General features: G+C 31.9%; 3 protein-coding genes and 1 non-coding gene across 7 annotated transcripts; 1 reads left to right on the top strand and 3 right to left on the bottom strand.

Moving 5' to 3' along the window:
- The first annotated feature begins 2,721 nt into the window (after nt 1–2,721).
- Nucleotides 2,722–6,519, top strand: LOC137833182 (uncharacterized). Its single transcript, XM_068641541.1, has 5 exons — nt 2,722–2,901; nt 2,983–3,036; nt 4,440–4,543; nt 5,743–5,781; nt 6,132–6,519. Exons 1-5 carry the CDS (start codon nt 2,826–2,828, stop codon nt 6,264–6,266), a joined length of 408 nt encoding a protein of 135 aa, XP_068497642.1. The 5' UTR covers nt 2,722–2,825; the 3' UTR covers nt 6,267–6,519.
- Nucleotides 6,520–8,458: 1,939 nt separating this feature from the next.
- Nucleotides 8,459–8,531, bottom strand: TRNAV-UAC (transfer RNA valine (anticodon UAC)). The gene has a single exon. It is a non-coding gene; the product is annotated as a tRNA-Val (tRNA).
- Nucleotides 8,532–9,689: 1,158 nt separating this feature from the next.
- LOC137832614 (sphingolipid delta(4)-desaturase DES1-like) lies at nt 9,690–11,808 on the bottom strand. Its single transcript, XM_068640861.1, has 2 exons — nt 11,365–11,808; nt 9,690–10,634 (listed from the first exon to the last, which is right to left on the bottom strand). Exons 1-2 carry the CDS (start codon nt 11,515–11,517, stop codon nt 9,816–9,818), a joined length of 972 nt encoding a protein of 323 aa, XP_068496962.1. The 5' UTR covers nt 11,518–11,808; the 3' UTR covers nt 9,690–9,815.
- Nucleotides 11,809–12,890: 1,082 nt separating this feature from the next.
- LOC137832615 (E3 ubiquitin-protein ligase AIRP2-like) lies at nt 12,891–17,874 on the bottom strand. 4 transcript variants are annotated; one of them, XM_068640865.1, is made up of 6 exons: nt 17,612–17,837; nt 16,454–16,604; nt 16,295–16,361; nt 15,969–16,203; nt 15,715–15,763; nt 12,891–13,326 (listed from the first exon to the last, which is right to left on the bottom strand). In XM_068640865.1, coding segments are annotated over exons 1-5 (534 nt in total). In that variant the 5' UTR covers nt 17,692–17,837; the 3' UTR covers nt 12,891–13,326; nt 15,715–15,762. The 4 variants fall into 4 exon arrangements, with proteins under 4 accessions (XP_068496966.1, XP_068496965.1, XP_068496964.1 ...); XM_068640864.1 differs by lacking the exon at nt 17,612–17,837 and adding an exon at nt 17,172–17,458; XM_068640863.1 differs by lacking the exon at nt 15,715–15,763 and having other exon boundaries at nt 17,612–17,874.
- Between the last annotated feature and the right edge of the window lie 428 nt (nt 17,875–18,302).

An 18,302-nucleotide genomic window follows, 5' to 3' on the forward strand; every position in this document is an offset into this window, starting at 1 on the left:
TGTAAAAAAATAATACAAACGTTAATTACAATATACATCTTAATTTAGATTCAAGGTTCACCAAATACTATAAATAAATGCAATAATCAATAATCAAGACACGTGTATTTTACTATCACTACATTAGTTACACCTGAATACTAAGATAACTTTTTACAAATATATTATTGATTAAAAATTAAAACCCAAAGAGATGAAGAAAAAAAAATTAATTATTCAGACTTAATAATAAATGTTCATTTAAAACTTTATATAAATATCTTCCGTTAACATGATTTATTACATAAAAAACAATTAAGAAAAACTGTAATATTTACTAAAAAATTGCTTTAATTCCTTAAAAAGTTAATCAGGGAGATACTGGTTAGCAAAACCCTATATTTTACAATATATTACAAAACACACTAAGCAAAAATTAATAAGAATTTAAAAAACTTATTCGGGATATCTACTGGAACAACTCACATCACTTAATATTCTGTGATACTTTATATTTTTATATCTTTTAAAACGTTTTTCGACTAAACCTCATTAATTAAGACATAAACATGAGTACAAATGATATAAATATTTATTAATTATCAAGAATTGGAAGGATCAGGGAACCCTGCATGAATTAGGAATGAAATTGATGAATTAGCAAAACATAAAAGTAATGAGAAAGAGATAATGAAGAATGGGACTTACGAATCACAATCGAAGTGTGGATCAATGAGGAACGAAAACTGAGTACTGCAGAATTGAGGAAGATGTGAGGCTCTCTCATGCTTGATTCCTGCTTTAATGACAGCTTCCTTGAGACAATTACATATGGATCTACGAACCTTAACTGTTTTTGTCTCTGAAAATATTGTCTTTATGTTTGTACAGCAAATGGGAGGTGGTGCTATTGGACCCAAACCCAGCAAGAATGGCTCACATGGCAACAAATAAGTTATAGCCTCATTACATGTTATACCATGAACTTCACTTCCAACTAACATCATGTTTATTACCAACCCAAAAACTATCACTGTCTTCTCTCCCATCTTACAAACAAATCAATGCTAAACCTTAAAATCAATCTTTAATAGACAACCATAATGGACATGTTAAGTTATATTGCTACTTTATAATTGGGAAAATGTTACTTTCCCTTTCCCCTTATAAGAGTGGTATACAAATTTTTGATGTGATGAGTTTAGATATAAATATATATAATAAAAAGTAAATTTATAATTAAATTATATAAAAATATATTAAAATAATAGTATTGAGAATTGTAACATGGTTGCATAAAAAATGTGGATTGTCAATGTATCATTACCCTTTCTAATCATATCTTAAATATTCTAGATTCTTCGTTAGTTATTTTTGTAAAATATTTCTGGAAAATTTTCCTAAACAACTTTTACTCAATAGGTCACGAAATAAACAACTTTTTCCTAAACAACTTTTTACTCAAATTTTCTTAAACAACTTATGTATGAAATAAAACACGAAAATGAATGAAGTCTTTGTAAATCTTAAATAACATGATTAAAAAATTAATTATAATAATCACAAACTTCAATAAATTTTCTTCACAAATCAATTCTAACATACTTCAATCCAAACAATTTTATTCTTTTCACACTTTCTTCTCAAATCTTCACACATCCCCTTTTCAATCCAAACACACACACAAAAAAGTTACAAGAACATAAACAAGTAAACAATTTGACATGATAACAAATAAACCGTATTATTGTGAAAATTTGTGATAAAAGCTTTCTCACGAACCCCATATTTGAAATCATAACCATAACTAAAAGATGGAAAAAAATTCTACTAAATTATGTTGCATTTATGTAATTTTAACAATATATGTTATAGCATTATAGGTCGAGCTCAATTAAAAAAGAGGTGGGTCAGTTGATGATTGTGATTACTGAATCGATAAGCTTAGTCTCATTGACTTATGTCTGTAGCTAGGGGGTTGTAGTATCGTGGATCGAGCCTAACTTTAAAGATAATGATCGTGTCTACCGATTTGTGTGATTAAAGACATTGTCAGTGCAAGTTCGGGAATCCCGGATAATCAACCTTTGATAGGAAACAAACTTTATTATAAAATCAGGCCAATAACAAAATCAAATACAAAATAGGTAGTGAGGAGTTTTTTTTAGTATATATCAGAAGATACACAAGAAGAAAAGACAGGTCACATATTAAACTAAAAATACACTTATTCTTTACCATTTTGAATATTTTGAGTTTAAGATACAACTCAAATCCATGTTTATATGAGTGTTTCATATCCATATTTTCAACAACACATAATTGTAAGGTAGAGAACATCATCATATCCAATAAATGGATGAAGTTATTTTGTTTTTAATAATGAACTCGGTCACTCTTATTTAAGGATATTAAGTTTTTCATAAATTTCTCCTTCACCATCAACTTTTCGGTATCTAAAATATTACTAACTTAATAATTATAAATTATGTACAAATATCATTATATTAATTCACTGTTAGTTTTGGAAAAATATACAGTTTAACAAATTTTGTTACTTTTCTTTAAGAGTGTTATATCATTTCTTTTAGTTTATTTATTATAATTATACATTTATTTTATATATACTACTATGTTCAATATTATATAAAAATTTATATAATTATCATTATTGATTAAAATTAAGTATAATTTTATTAGACAATTTTGGTTATAATTAAGTATTCTTAAAAAATGTTTGGAGAAGATGGAGAAAACCTATTTGAGAGCATTGGCACGCACACAAATCTACTAAGATAAGTGGATACAACAAACATAATTAACCAGAAACAAACACAGCAAGAAAGATGATCCCGCAACAATGGGTGCCTCCCTGTGGAAATCAATGCAACAACAAATACTCTGCATTCACCCAAATTCCATGTATTTTTCATTCTCAAATTTCAATTTATTCAATTCTTTCTTTATGCAGTTACATAACCATTTTTTGTCGTGTTATCGTAGGGCGAGTTTTCTGCAAGAAGGGGTGCAGTTCAGAGGGAGATACATGGGAAGAATGTGAGATCATTTTTCTTGTATTATTGTTATTATTATTATTTTATTTTTTTTCCTTCAAATGTTATTATTCTCTTAAAATCTAGGTTATCCTTCTGCGTAATGTGTTTCTGCATCAATGCTAGCTTAATAGTTAGTATGCAATTGGCCTGACCACTTGTGTTGCTTTCCTTCCTCAAAGTGTGCACTTGTGTACGAAATTGTCAACCTCTATATAATTTTATCCCTCAAAAGTGCAATTTCAGTGGACCAGAGCTACACAAGTTTTCTTTTTAAGGGACCACATTGTATAATAGCTCTCCAAAACAATGGTATATTTTTTTTACTTAACAGTTTTTGAGGGGCATAATAATTGCTTGAGCGAAAGACTGTACTTGGAAGCAAATTTCAGGTTTTGAAGATCATTTTCATGTCAATCTTCTTCTTGGCATGCTCTGGTGAGGAGGAAAGATATGATTATTAGTGTATTTCTTTATAAGTTGATCTTAACGGGAGGCCAATGTTTATTCCAAAAAATAACAAAATCTTGCTTCTACATTCCAATGGTTTTCTAAACATGCTCTGTGAAATCCCAAAAGCATTGATTACTTGTAGACCATACCCTTAGGGAAACTACTGTAAAACCTACTAAGCATGCGTACTCCATTAGTGAGTTGGTGTTTATTCTGCCCTTCCCATATCCATGAAGGGTCTACAGTTCCCCTTATAAGCTAATGGACCTTTCCATATTCTTGAAAGAGTTATGTGTACTTAGTTGGTTGGTCACCATAACTTTAGTTAAGTATCTTGGTCCTTTGACCCTGTAGAAGCTTGACTTTTGCTCTGTATACTTTGTTCCATTGTTACCTTAGACTGGTCAAAGGGTCCACATACCATTAGTATTTTTAAAAAAGAAAAAAAATGGTCCACTTACCATTATTTTTCTTTTTCACATAAAAGACAATTTTTCAGTCAGGGACTTTTTCAATTTTAGATTGTGGTCATGACTGTATAAAAAATTGATGTTCTGCATGAAATTGAAGTCCTGGATTAATTTTCAAAACCTTGGATTTTTTGTCCTGCAGAGTGTTTTCAGTTGCACGCAACACTGACCACGAGCTGGGAGAGCAACCCCACTCGTGGGTGTATAAATGTACCCATTCTCAGTTCCATGAAAATTGTTGTATCACGTACCCATATCTGTTCCATCCCTCTGTGTCCATAAACATGTGCCTTCGCACATTACAAATTCAATGCAGAAACAGGAGCCTAATCTTCATTCCTTTCAGCATATTTTGGATTACCTGACTTGGCGTTAAACCTTGTTTATTAGAGCTGAAATGATGATTGTTGTAGTAGCTCTTGCAATTTGATTCTGATATTGCAATTTGATTCTGATATGTGAATGATGGTTATTGGTTAACCAGGTTTGGAAGATTGCAATCTAATTTGCTACAAGGACCCTGTCCTAAAGGACCAACAGTGGAGTGCTTATATTGATCGTTCCCCCGGTGTTGCCAGTTATTCAGCGGTATTTTCTTCTCTCCCATCCCATGCTTCTTTTACAGTTTTATTTCCCAAGTTGCCACTTTAGTATTTAGCAACTTGCAATGTAGTTCATTGCTGGTTTGGGTTCATCCTAACAAAATTCTCCTTTGATGGTTTCTCTTCTCTCAACTCACATAATTTTAATGGTAAATTTCAATTTAACCCCTTAGAAAAATTTCTAAATCATAATGTGTATCAACTTTAAAATTCCGTAATTTATATCTATCATTCAAATGCATGCATTTCAATTTTCAACACCTTGATTAGTATGCCCTTCTCCCAAATTGCATGGAACTCCTAAAATTCAAACCATGTTGAAGATTTGGCTTCAGAAACATACTGGCAGGAGATGCTGACAGTTCTGTGTAAACTGTAGGCAAAATAGTGATCCAATACTCTATCAATTGTAGTTGTATTTAGTGGAACAAAAACCGAAATATGCTAGAAATTGCAAATGGCTCTTCATTTTTACTGACTTGTTTCAAGTTCTAATTAACTAAATTTTGTTTGAATTCATATTTATTCAACTTGAGCCCTATGAATGAAGTGTTTGGTTTTGAGGATTATAGCTGGAAGGAAGAATATAAAATTAGGTAAATATCAAAGGCATATGCTGTTTGGTTTAGACTTATTGCTAAATATAAATCCCTGAGTGCAAATGATAAATATAAATGGCATTCTCTAAAGTCTTGTACCAATGCTACATTTTTTGTATTAAAACTTGATCTGATTTTAATTTAAAGTTTCAGCATTGGATTTGATAGGATCTACTTAATTATGTTACTTTCATTTTGGTATGCGCTTACCAAATAGTGAGCTACAACTTATAATATTGCTTGTTTTGTTTTACTTTAATGTGGTCAATTAACTGGCTGTTTAGCCAGTCCAGAAATTATCAAATTGGCAAAAAGTTAGGCTGGGTTGTCCAGTTTGAGTGATCTTATTTTCATCTCTGAAAGCTAGACAGATTTGGGAGGCCAACGTTTTCTTAAAAAATTCTCTCTAGTCTATGCATCATTTGTCTACATCTCCTGACCAGTCACAGAAAACTCAGTCCCGTTGATTATGTGCATGTTCCTGTATATACAATTTTGCGACACTCTCATAACTCTTAATGGCTAAAGATTAGTTATTCGATAGCTTTGTTTATGTATTAACTATGGTTAATCTCTTCTGATACAGGAATGTTTCCATGCTTGTGTATGTGGTTGCGGTTATAAGGTCAGTTTGATTTCAAGAACCTAAATTTGTATTAAATTGTTGTGTAATCAATATATTTTCCCTTCATGCCTTAAGCAGTTTTTCCACCGTATTAAGTATTACTGGAAGAAAGTCAATTTATTGGAGATATTCATTTTTTGAAGGTTAAATTAATATAGGTTCTTGAAGTATTTGTAGTTTTTTTTAAACAAGTCTCTGTTTTGAAAGTGTGTAATTAGGTTTATGAACTTTTAAATCATTTTAACTGGGTCCTTAACCATACTGTTGTTAAGATTCCACTGAGTACATGTAACGTAATATAGTATAATATAATATACTGACTCAACTGATGTATATGTTGCATTGTGTAGTTTGATGTGAAAAAAGAGAAAGTTGATGAAGTTACTCCTAACAGGCCTCCAAAGCCTGCCCCAGTTGAGAAGCCGAGACCACAACCCGTAGAACCGATTGACCTGTCTGAGGACATGCCTGGTATTTCTGCATAGTACAAACTGATAAACAACCTTAGTCTTACAAAACAAACACAGAAAACATGATAACCATTCTTTTACAGCCTACATTTTCTTAGGAATTCATTTTTTAGTTCATCCATTGTGTCGGCACGAATTTAAGGGCAAGTGTCACTGCCAATGCCTTTATTTAATTGAGATTTCAGAAACTTCATGTCGTCTGAAAAGAGGGATATGAAAATTTTTGTAGTTGGATAACCATATTTTTGCTGTGCCTTTCATGATATTATACTTTGTTTGGATCAGGAGCAAATTAGAGAGGAATAGATTTTTAATTTAAAGAAATAAAAACGACAAAAATAGAAGATAAATATAGTTGATAGAAATAAGGGAAGAAATAGAAAAAGTATCTTTGCTTAATTAGGTGGGTGAAAAAGAGTGCTTCAAGAAAATTGAGTTTTTTGCATGAAAAAAATCTTGTACTAAATAATTTGGCTTGAACTATGCTTACATGCCAAAATAACTTCTACACACCTTGGAAAGAAAATCTATATCAAAACATTATTTACACAATTTGGAAAGAGTTTTGTACTATATTTGGATTCTAAGACGATAAAGTATGAAAACGATATGTTATTTCAGCGAAATTTCAAAAGAAATTAAAATTTTATAACTTTATTGAAGTAATTAGATTACTTTAAACTATATAATTTTAAATTTTATTTAAAAGGTCAAGTTTGAAATATTTCATATTATTAAATTTATTTTTTATTTTATCTATAGCTTTTATTTTTTTATTTTCTCTATAACTTTATTTTTTTTAAGGTGTCATCGACTTGAATAAAGCCAAAACACTATTATTAAATGATTATTTTTTGGTTGATGTTCACTGGTCTTTTTTATATTAATAGAAGTTATTTTTTTATTTGAATTATTATAATTATTTTATTATTGTTGTAGATTAATATTATTTGTTGTTTAATATTAATTAATTTTTGTATCGACTAATGTTGAGGATATTATTTTTTTTAAATAATTTTTTTTTCAATTGATGTATGTCATTGCTTTTTTGTTGATGTTTACATTAATAATTTGTATCATCAACACAAATATATTCTATGCACTAAGATTTTTACTAGTGTCAAAATTGAAAAAAAAATCAACTAACATTAATGAAAAAGACAAAAACACCCCTAACATTAAATATTTTTTATTTGATAGTAATTAAAATACTCAAATGAAAAAAAAAATTTACTAAGTTTGAATGATCTTATTTAAATAAAAAGTAAAGTAATTTAAAATAAATTAAATTTAATATATTTAATATATTAAACTTTTCCAAAACCATTCAAAACGTAGCTTTCCCTAATCACTTAATTTTGTTTGAAATTATATAAAGGCTATACTAAAACAAGTATAAAACTTTTTTTTTTATCAGCAATAAAAAATAAATAAATGGGAACCACTTCAGGGGTGGTTCAACCCTTATACATAAAGAGCAAAACACCTTACCATACTCCTACCTACCTAATTATCTAAGGAACAACCAAACTAACCACAGAAAAACATTAAATTATCATCCTCATACAATCCACTGGGTTCATAACCCAATTAGAGTACTCGAAGGAAGCACAATGAGACTTTGCGTAAATCCACGACCAAACCTTTATCTACCACCCCCAATCGAAGGACACACAATTCTTATGATTCCAAATACCACTCACAACTCCTACCCAAATTGCATCCCAAACGTCATTAACAGAATCTGAAGCCCGACTTAACCTGAACTGTATAAAACTTATATAGCTTTCTAGATTTACAAGATAGGTTATCAATTTGGTTCGCTAATTAATATAATTTAACTATAATTTTGTAACTTTGGTAAGATGAATTAAGTTTTGTTTGACGCATCAAAATAGAATGGTATTGAATAAAAAGTTTGTAAAATTGAAATTCGACAAATGTAACCACATAATAAATATATAATTAATCACGTTAATTGTCTAATAATTTTACTGCAAAACAATTTTAGATTTTGTTATATAATTATTATCTATATATTTATAATAAGTGTATCATCGTTATCTTAACATTATTAAAATGTATTAGAAATTTACTTTTGAAGTATTTATTAATCTTTAAATGTATAATATAATTAAACCAAATTATAAATGGATAGGGTTTGATTCAAAACTGGGATTAATAAAAAAATACACTTTTAAAACAATTGTTGCTGCCCAGGATCGAACTGGGGACCTTTAGTGTGTAAGACTAACGTGATAACCACTACACCACAGCAACCAACTTGTTAATGGGTCAAATTGTTTAATTCTTAAACATATTGATACCATCATTTAAATTAAAAAAAATAATTTTTAAGAATTGAATATTATTTGACAATAAGTGATAGACATTTTTTTAATAGTGAAAATGTATGATAATGGATTGTAAGTAAAGAGAAAATACTACAATCATTTTTTTTATTAAAAAAATTGTAATTGTAAAGTGGTTTATGTTATTGCACGCACGAGTACTCTTAAATTAATTGTATGAACGTTTTCAATAATTAGAATTTCTATATCACTAAATATATAAATATAGAGTGGGCAAACTGCTTATTTCATTGATCTAATTTATTAAAAATATATTTATTTAAATCTGATCATTATTTTGATTTATATTTTATCTATTTTCCATATTAAATTTCCATTTTACTTAAATAGATTTTAAAAATTGAAAATTTCTAAATTTAATTCTCTCCCCTCCAATCGCTGCCATGCCAATGCCATCATTACCTGTGGCAGCTATGTTTCTCATTTTTTTTTTCTGATATTTCAACATTTTAATGTACGAAAAATAAATTATGTGGAGTTACTTCTATGGTTTTATGTTAAGCGAGAGCAATAATTCTAAATCTAGCAATAAAATTAAATCAAAATAATACATACTTTCATACTCAAAAAGTTACAATCTAAAAAAGTTAAATAAATATAATTAAAATATTATTATTATTTTGAGTTGTGAAGTAAATATTTATTATTTTGAGTTGTTAAATGAATATTTTTTGTTTGATGGATAATAAAATATTATCATTTGATGTGAAAGATAAAATTAGAGGTTCACTCTGTTAATAATGTAAATGAATGTGTTTTCTTTGTTCTTTTTGGTTTGCTTGGTTAATTAAATTAAAGTCCAATAATTTTTTTAGTGTTAATTTTTCGTATTATTCTTACAAAACTTTTTTATCATTTGGGAAATCTCGTGGCAATATGAGCACCTTATGTAATGTAGTAACTAATGTTTGCTGAAATTTTTTAATAAAATTGCTGCAAGCTTGTCACAAATAGACTGTTTCACAGGCATAATAGCATGTGTCTGTGTGACAGTGAGAGAGAGAGATGTGTGCATAAGAACTGAAGGAGGAAATCCCAAAACAATATGTTTTGCAGAATTGTGAGCTAATAATGAAGAAATGAGTTGCTATTTGGGTCAAAAACTAGATTACATTCTTGTGTTGCACATAAAATGGTCAAAAGTTGAGACAAGACAAAGAGGGAAGAGGGGATGAATGATTTCTATTCATATCTATTCAGCTTTACTTGACTTTCTCTTCATTCTGCTAAAAGGTCCAATTGTTCGATCCATGAGGTACATGTAAATCACCTGGCTCCAAGATCTATAGCATGATAAGCTGTCATAAAACTCTGGAGCAATCTCCTTCACCAGATGAAGCTTGTTGCCAGGAATTCTTGGGAAATCATGGTGTTCATTATGGTAGCCCACATGCCAAGTGAGGTAATTCAGAGGTCCATAGTAAGAGTATGTCTCCTGGTCAGGATTGAACACATAATGCTCTGAAATGAAGTGGCCAGCCATTGGATGCATCCCACCACCAAGAAATGTCGAAAGTATCAAATAAGCAAGCGATTTCCAGCCAAAAAAGTAAACCATTGAGACATCAAGTCCAATCTGAACAGAGAAGTTGATGAATTCCCAACAGCCAGGAGGCTTTGGCTTAAGAAAGAGAGGTCTAAGTGCATAAAAGAATAGCTGTAGAAAGACCCAAATGGTTTTTGCAAAAACATTCGTCACCAGACGAACTTCAGTAAGACTAGGGACATCCATGTCAATGCCATCTACACCTTGGAACCGGTGGTGCTCCAAGTGATACTTCTGGAAAGTAACAGACATGGGCACACCTATAGGGAGGTTAGCAAAAATCCCTAACCAACGGTTCAGGGATGGAGTTGAGAAGGCCAGGTTGTGACTCAACTCATGGATAGCCAAAAAGAGATTGTGGTTGAGAAATGATCCAAAAAAGTATGCTACTAAACATATCTTCAGCCAGCCAGCATCTTTAAGCACTACACCAGTAACAAGCTGAAGCAAAACAACTCCACTAATCTGCAACATCACAAGTTTCAAACACTATTAATACACACCCTATCAGGTTGGTAGACATTTATCCATCCACCTAAAACACATTTCAAATCCATATCCCCATCTAATATCATGCTCACACATTGAAGAAATACCACTTAATAGAATAATATAGTACACACACAACCACTTCTTATAATAAATCGTCAATGCACCAACAGTTTAAAGAGTTTACATTGCAATCTAATCAAAGTTGCCGTATGTGATAAGTGTGTAGAATTCTACATTAACTGTCTCAAAAGTCACACCTATCAAGATTTCAGATTAGTTGACAACGTCAATTTACACTGCATAGATATCAAATTCACCTTTTTTATTTCAAACATGAATGAATTGTGCGACTCGAAATTTCTCAACAGATCTAAGTTGAATATATATTATATATATACATACATATATAACTACCACGTCAATGTAAATTTATCTTCAGCAGATACACACATTGTCATACCAATTGAAATAAGTTGGAAACCATTACAAAAGGGAGAAATGACAAAAAAGTGTGCAATCCGCCAGCCACACAGACAATGCCAGAGACAAAAAGATATGAAAAACATAAAATTGGGGAAAATGAAAAAAAAAATGACGACAACCCAAAAGCCAAAAACACATACAACAACAGCATTGAGGGAATGGGAAGGAACCCAGAAGAGAAAAGAGCGAGATTTGAATGAAAAACGGGAAAAGACGAAACCTTGAAGAAAGCGGAGTAGTCGGGGCCAAAGAGTTGCTTGATTTGAGGGTATTTGGAGAGGATCTGACGACGTCGTGAGGCATGGGGTTCGTCGGTGTAGGACCAGAAGAAGCCCCCGGCTACGACACCTTCTTGATCTCCTCCTTTACCCATTTTTTTCACCCTCTCTCTCTCTCTGATATCTCTCTTTCTCTCTCACTCACATTAGATGGAAGAACAATGCATATATATTTATAAGAATGGGAACAAAACTGGAAAATGGCTAAAAAAAGATGGAACAGACATAACCATTTGTTTGCCCCGACATTACAGGCTGGAAAATTAGAGGACTGCCCTTGATTGGATGTAATGTTACCAAATAAACAAATCTATTTTTGTAATTAACCTTTTCTTAATCTTGTGGGCTATTATTCCTCATTGTTCTTCACCACCCTTTTCCACCATATGAAATTTTAAAACTTATGCCACATATATACTTCTCATCATGCCTTCTGGCCTTCTGCAACGGCTATAATTATCATCGATTTGGATCCTAGTTAGTTTAATCAATCTTAATCATTTCAACTATTTAATATAGTTAGTATAAAAATCACAATAGAATAAAACTTACCCTGTTTTTTTTTTAATTTTTTTCACTGTTTTAGGTGTTTTTTTTTTTTACTGATACATTAAGTAATAAAAGTTAAATTTTATTAAACAAGGTACAAAATTTATACGCCATAAAAAAAATTATCATGAAAAAATAAACAAATACCTTGATATGATGAGATTAATGAAATTTTTTTATTATATCTTTTATTTTGATCTAGCTCCATTAATTATTCTTGCTAATTTTCATTGGGATGGATAATATGTTATTCACAAAAGGAGGGAATATGCTTAGAATATGTGGCCTTCATAATGTTCTTAATATCTATATTTACAATAACAATTATCTGAAATTAGTATTATATCTGGAAGTTGTGGCTCTAGCTTGCTGCAATAACAAAACAACAATTGTCCAACAGATGTACAATACTTTTAACTTTACATTTACAATAGCATATGAACAACTTGCTGCAAGGCAGCGGGAATGAATCAGAACAGTAGTAGGGTTGAAATTTCTTGGAAATTTCTTGTGTTTTGGAACACTATTAATGAAATGAATGTAATTAATAGTAGAATGAGTGTGTCAAAGATGTGGTGGTACATGATAGTTATTAATTTAGATTTTATTATTATTAATTCAGATTTTATTACCATTAAACTATTTTACCGTTATATTATATTAATGGTTAATTTATAGGCCTGTTAGTATTCCTATTCCTAGTTTATAGCTTCCAGTAATTATAATTATTATATATATGATTGAGTGAATTAAAATGAATAAGATTAGTTTTGCAATTACGTTCAATTAGTTGCTACAATCTTTTGTTTTCTCTTATTTCCTTCAATTAATTCCTACACTCTTATTGATACTCATTTTGATCCATTTCATGACTAAATAGGTGGGATCCATGGAAAATGTACTCTTCTGACGCACAGAATATGGAAACAAACCTCTTGTTAATCAGTAATTCAATCTGTACATGATATACATACTCTCACCTTCACCACCAACCCACAGTAAACTCAGGGTTGGAAACTTTTTTGCAAGACGTGGGAAGCAACACTACGACTCTATAAACTAAATTTACCGAATGACATTCGGAGTTTATGTTACTAAATTGAAAGGAACTGTCCCTCCAACACCAGACAGTGAGTAAAACCAGTCATCTTAGATGAGAGTCATAAGGGTCAAAAAGAGAGTCTGGAATGATCAAAGGCAACTTATCTATGTACATGAAAAGTCTTTTAAGATTCTCCCTTGTCACTGTTGTCATGTCTACAACATCCCTACCATCAGTGAACACCCACAGATCACCTGAGTTTACTCTCTTGAGACTGTCGCGGCAAAAGGGGCATGACTGTGATCTTGTTCTCCTGCAAAACATAACAAATTACAGTGATGTCATTTTGAACTGAACAAGAGAACACTTGAGCAATGCACGCACTGGTAGATACAATGATGTAAAATAAAGTTTCATGTTCTTAGACATGCAGCAGAACTAAATAAAAACTCATCAATTACAATTATGCTCAAACATTAAATGAGAATCTGATCACAAGTATGGAGATTTGGTTAATGAGAGAATTGTCACACCATGAAAATTAAAAGAGGTTTGGAAGAACCATGTGTGATCATTGCAAACAGTTCAGTGAATTGTTACATTGAAGTTGTTTTGAGGTTCTTTGAAAGAATAATTGATATTGAATTGCTTAGCCTACGTAACCACTTAAGGGCAGAATGGCTGATTGCCAGTTGACCATTAAATTATCACACAGGCACAGATTCTGAATGCATGATGAGCCTGGAGAGAGAGATCTTCGTGGTTCCATCCAGTCAGAGATGTAATATAGCTCACAAATGAAACAGTTCCCCATGAAACTAGCAATGCAATTTCCTTTTTCTATCACTGCAATATCATAATAGTACAGTATAAAAAGCTATTTCATTTCTCCAAGTTAAGAGTTTTTACATTAGGGGCTAGGTGCGAGGGAAGGGAGAGCTAATTATTGAGACAGGTACAGTAGTAGTTTATTAGTTAGTTAAAGGGGGTCACTAAGACAAGTAAATAAACGGATGTGGGTAGGAGGATATTCACACTACGATGTATCAATTGAGAGAACTAAGTTGTGAAAGGAGAAATCCTTGGAGGAGAAGGATAACTCTTTATCTGATTTTCAGATGAATTTCATTAAATCAATATAATCAGTCTTTGGGTTTGTAAAACTTGATGCTTTCTTCTTTCTTGCATCGAAAGTTTTGACTAAGGTGTGGGAGAGCAATGATCGTCACTAGACCAGAGTTCAATAATGATCTAATGTTTTTTTGTAGATTTGATTGACTGCAAATGGGGGACATAACACTTCCCCACGCACTTTTTTCAATAGCATATAAAATATCTTGTGACTGAACACTTTTTGGAGCTCTCCCAAACACTAAACCAGATTCCAAGATGTGCCAGGAACAAATTCACATTCAATCCATACAAAGAGTTTAATGAATTTACTTCGGCCCATGAAAGGCACGTGTCAAACAATCAAGTTATCACAATGTTAGGATCCTCTTTTCAGAATTGAAAAGGTTAAAGCCTAACAGAAAAACAACAGGACACAAAATGATTCTTAACTTACTCTCTTTATTACTGAAAACTCATTACAAGCCAAGAACCAAGGTAAATAAATACTCCTCCAAAGGAGATTACTCCTTTCCACTGGAACCAGTACAGTTTTACAACAATATTTCCTAAAGTTCCCTCTCTACGTAAAGGAGGTTTATTTATAGAGAAAACATACGTGTATTAAAGTTTGTTGCTCTGACTTGGTCCTAAAACACAACATAGAAGGTTTCACAAACATGTGTCCCTCACCCTATAAAAAGTACAAAATATCCCTAAAGCGCAAGGTGCAAGACATCATATATTAGACTACCATCAAGCTAATTCTTGCATGACTTCCCAACTAGGCACCATAACAGAGACCCATTTCCTTTTTATTCAAAACATAATACATTACATTTTCACAGCAATTTCAGCACATGAACTTTGAGGTAGACAAGTAATTTGAGGACCACATACATACCAACAATTCAAATTCAAGTTTACTATATTAGTATTAGTATCAGTTATAAATATGATACAAATACATCACTTCTGAAATATCCATACATCATAAACTAAGAATCTAGCAATATAGAATATAACCACCTTTCCAGCTACATGTATTATTAACATAACAGCTGCAATCAACTTCTCTTTAATTCATTCCCATGTTTGCTACTTTTTAATCAAATACTTATATTAAGAGCAATAACAGAATAATGAGAATTGAAAACCCATACCTATATACAAACTCACACAAATGCATATAGTGCCTGTGATGGCATCACATCCGCAGACACATAATTCTAAAACCAGGTCACTAGTGGTGAGACTGATTCTAGAGATTTATTGTATTTCCACAAGTGGGGATAATAAAAGAAATAAGTTTTCCAGGAAGGGTGACTAGAAATTTATTGTAAAAACACTAGCTTTGCTCAGTAGATAATGAGAATACTGCAATCTTTTTTATTCTGTGTATTTTTATCATTACACCAAAATGGTGGAGCCGCATGAGATGAAAATCTCAAGTACAGTTCAGGCAGCCAGAGATTCTTTGAACCAAATGACAGCCATAACAGATGTCAACTCAATATGAAGGAAATTATGTGGAAGCTCTGTTATTCTATTACACTACTTGCAAAGGCTGCCAGGGCAGAAACCATCTTACTTAACATCATCAAATAATTACGTCCAAGCAAACTGAGCAAATCCAAAATCTACAAAAAACCCAAGCGATTCAACAAATTACAGTTTACAGAAGTAACACTTTATGCAATGCAGTTCTAATTATTGAACCAAATAAAAAGCTTCCATAAAACATTCTCCCAGAGAAATAGAAAAAACATCACAATTTCATACTTCTTAGCATGAACAATTCATGACCATAAACAAGGAAAAGTGAGCATCAGCGAGAGAAAGTACCATTCGTGGTAACATTTCAGGCACATAACATGGTTGCAGTCGGGTAACACAATCTTACTGTTCATTTCCATGCATATTCCACATTCTTCTTCCCTTTCAATATCTATAACCGAAAGCTGTCTGTGCTCCTCTTCGTCTCTTTTCCGATACCTCTCCGAGCATACAGCCTTCTGTTTTTTATCCTCTGTATCTGTTACACCTTTTTGCAGTTGCAACAAAGAGGGATATATGACCGCTGATCAATGCATAAATTCAGTACATCAGCAATTCATATAGACTAAAATGCAAACGAACTTGTCAATTATTACATAAACATATAAATATACCATAGAATTCTCTAATACTTGCTTTCCTTTCATAGGTAGACATGGTAGTTGTCCCATCTACATACACCTGAAGCGAGAGAAAAATTTGACAGTTGCCACCTCGACCAAATTTCTCAGTTTAATATGAACATCCATAACCCATAATGCCTTAGACCTCACCTTGTATATTAGGATTCTTAACAGTCCTAGGGCTCCGGCAAGATTGCAATCTGTCCATTGCACCAAAAAGATAAATAGGTGTGCTGCCATACTGTATGACATTCTCATCTGAAGGCATGCACCATCATATTCCCTTGGAAAATCTGATGCCCTACAACACACCCAGTTGCATATAAAGTGATAAATATAAGCAAGAAGAATGGCTAGCGACAAGGAAAAAAGGCAACCATTCAGAACTCGAGTATGTTATATGTAGCCTCTCTAGACAAGTTACTCTAAAGGCTCATCATAATAAACACAACAAACTTCAATATACTGAACCAAAAAAGAAAAAGAAACACACGCAAGCATGGCACTCCCTGAAAAAGATAATGCACTGCATATCATATATCAGGAAGAAATAAATCGGCATAAAAAATAATCATGCATTATTTGCTAGTCAACCAAATCACTCAAGAGACCGTCCAAACCCTGCCAAAGGGTTAAAATGTCACACATATCATGAAAGGAGAAATATATTGTCACTATAGACACAGACAAGACAAATGAATGAAACTGTGAAATGAATAACAAAATTCTCTCTTCGTAACCACATAAATCCGGCAAAACGAAAGCCCAAATTCTCAAAGTTTTGGGCACAAGATACACGACAAAACAGTAAAATACAGTCATTTACAAAATTAAAAACCAGAAGTTAGTCGTTAATATAATATGTCACCAATAAGCGAACCAAACATGAGGTGCAAGCCAGATGAAGAACTCCGCCAAAGGTTTCACTCTGTGAGGTCCGGGTTCCTGAAGTACTAAACTTTCCACAAGTGGAGATAACAGAAGTTGAAAATTACTTGAACCATGTATTTGCAGAAAAATTAAATGCACCATGTTTATGAAGGAAAATTGATGGTTGACCGAGAAGGAAAGCAAAAATCAGAGGCTAAACCCCAGAGAATCATTCCCTAGACCAAGAAAAACTTCACTCGTGATCATGATCCAATTAAAAAAAAAACACTATTTTTCAGAAAAAATAAACTAAAGGGTGTCTGAGTCTACCATTTAAAAACAAAAATACAAACTTGATCACAATAACATATTTTTCTTGAAGGAGTGCGAAAAATTTAAACGAAATGACTGATGAAAGATAAAAAGAGAGAAACTAACAGGGTATTGGCATGGTGAATATCAGCTTCAAGCAGTTTCAAAGAGTCCTTGAAAGACCTTCCCATGGAAGCTATGTACATATCTCTCTCTCACACACACACTCACACACACTCCCAGTTCCAAACAAGATTCTAAACCCCACTGCTAAACCAAAACCCACTATAAATTTTCGTGCTTTCTCTCTCTCACCTCTACTATAGCCACGTTCACAGTGTCACACACACTCTTCTTCAAAGCCTTCAAAGCCATCACCAAAAGCTTTCGGTAGGACACGTGGCGCAACTACCTAATATATTATTCTTAGTTGCGTTATTATTATTGTTAATTTATTATTAAATAATTACTGATTAAATCATTCTTATCCACTTTACCTTATTTGTTGGCTTTGATAGCTTTCCCTCTACGCACCACTGATGGCTAGCCATTCCCTCTCTTCCTCTTTCCCCCCTTTATACTTATTTATTTACATTTTTGCCACCCCATATTTTTTCCCTTTTCTTTCTCTTTTTTTTTCTTCTCTTTTCATGTTAATGATTTCTACTTTTATGAGTTTCTTATGTATACGTTCCTTTTTATCAAGTAAAAATCCTTAATGGTTGAAGTTGGCCATTTTGCTTACAAAAAAGTTGGTTTTTCAAAATTATTTTAAAAAAATATGAATCTGAGTTTAACATAGGGTTTTCTAATATTT

Source organism: Phaseolus vulgaris, chromosome 6 (assembly GCF_000499845.2).
Source record: "Phaseolus vulgaris cultivar G19833 chromosome 6, P. vulgaris v2.0, whole genome shotgun sequence".
NCBI lineage: Eukaryota > Viridiplantae > Streptophyta > Magnoliopsida > Fabales > Fabaceae > Phaseolus > Phaseolus vulgaris.

Excerpts from the sequence above, each read along its gene's own strand:
- LOC137833182 (XM_068641541.1), top strand. The coding sequence starts at position 2,826 with ATGATCCCGCAACAATGGGTGCCTCCCTGTGGAAATCAATGCAACAAC. Across the intron at positions 2,902-2,982 it reads TGCATTCACCCAAATTCCAT|GGCGAGTTTTCTGCAAGAAG; the intron begins GTATTTTTCATT and ends GTGTTATCGTAG. Across the intron at positions 4,544-5,742 it reads GTGTTGCCAGTTATTCAGCG|GAATGTTTCCATGCTTGTGT; the intron begins GTATTTTCTTCT and ends CTTCTGATACAG.
- LOC137832614 (XM_068640861.1), bottom strand. The coding sequence starts at position 11,517 with ATGGGTAAAGGAGGAGATCAAGAAGGTGTCGTAGCCGGGGGCTTCTTC. Across the intron at positions 10,635-11,364 it reads ACTACTCCGCTTTCTTCAAG|ATTAGTGGAGTTGTTTTGCT; the intron begins GTTTCGTCTTTT and ends GTGATGTTGCAG.
- LOC137832615 (XM_068640862.1), bottom strand. The coding sequence starts at position 17,335 with ATGGTGCATTTAATTTTTCTGCAAATACATGGTTCAAGTAATTTTCAA. Across the intron at positions 16,362-16,453 it reads TAAGAATCCTAATATACAAG|GTGTATGTAGATGGGACAAC; the intron begins GTGAGGTCTAAG and ends CTCTCGCTTCAG. Across the intron at positions 16,204-16,294 it reads AAGTATTAGAGAATTCTATG|CGGTCATATATCCCTCTTTG; the intron begins GTATATTTATAT and ends TGCATTGATCAG.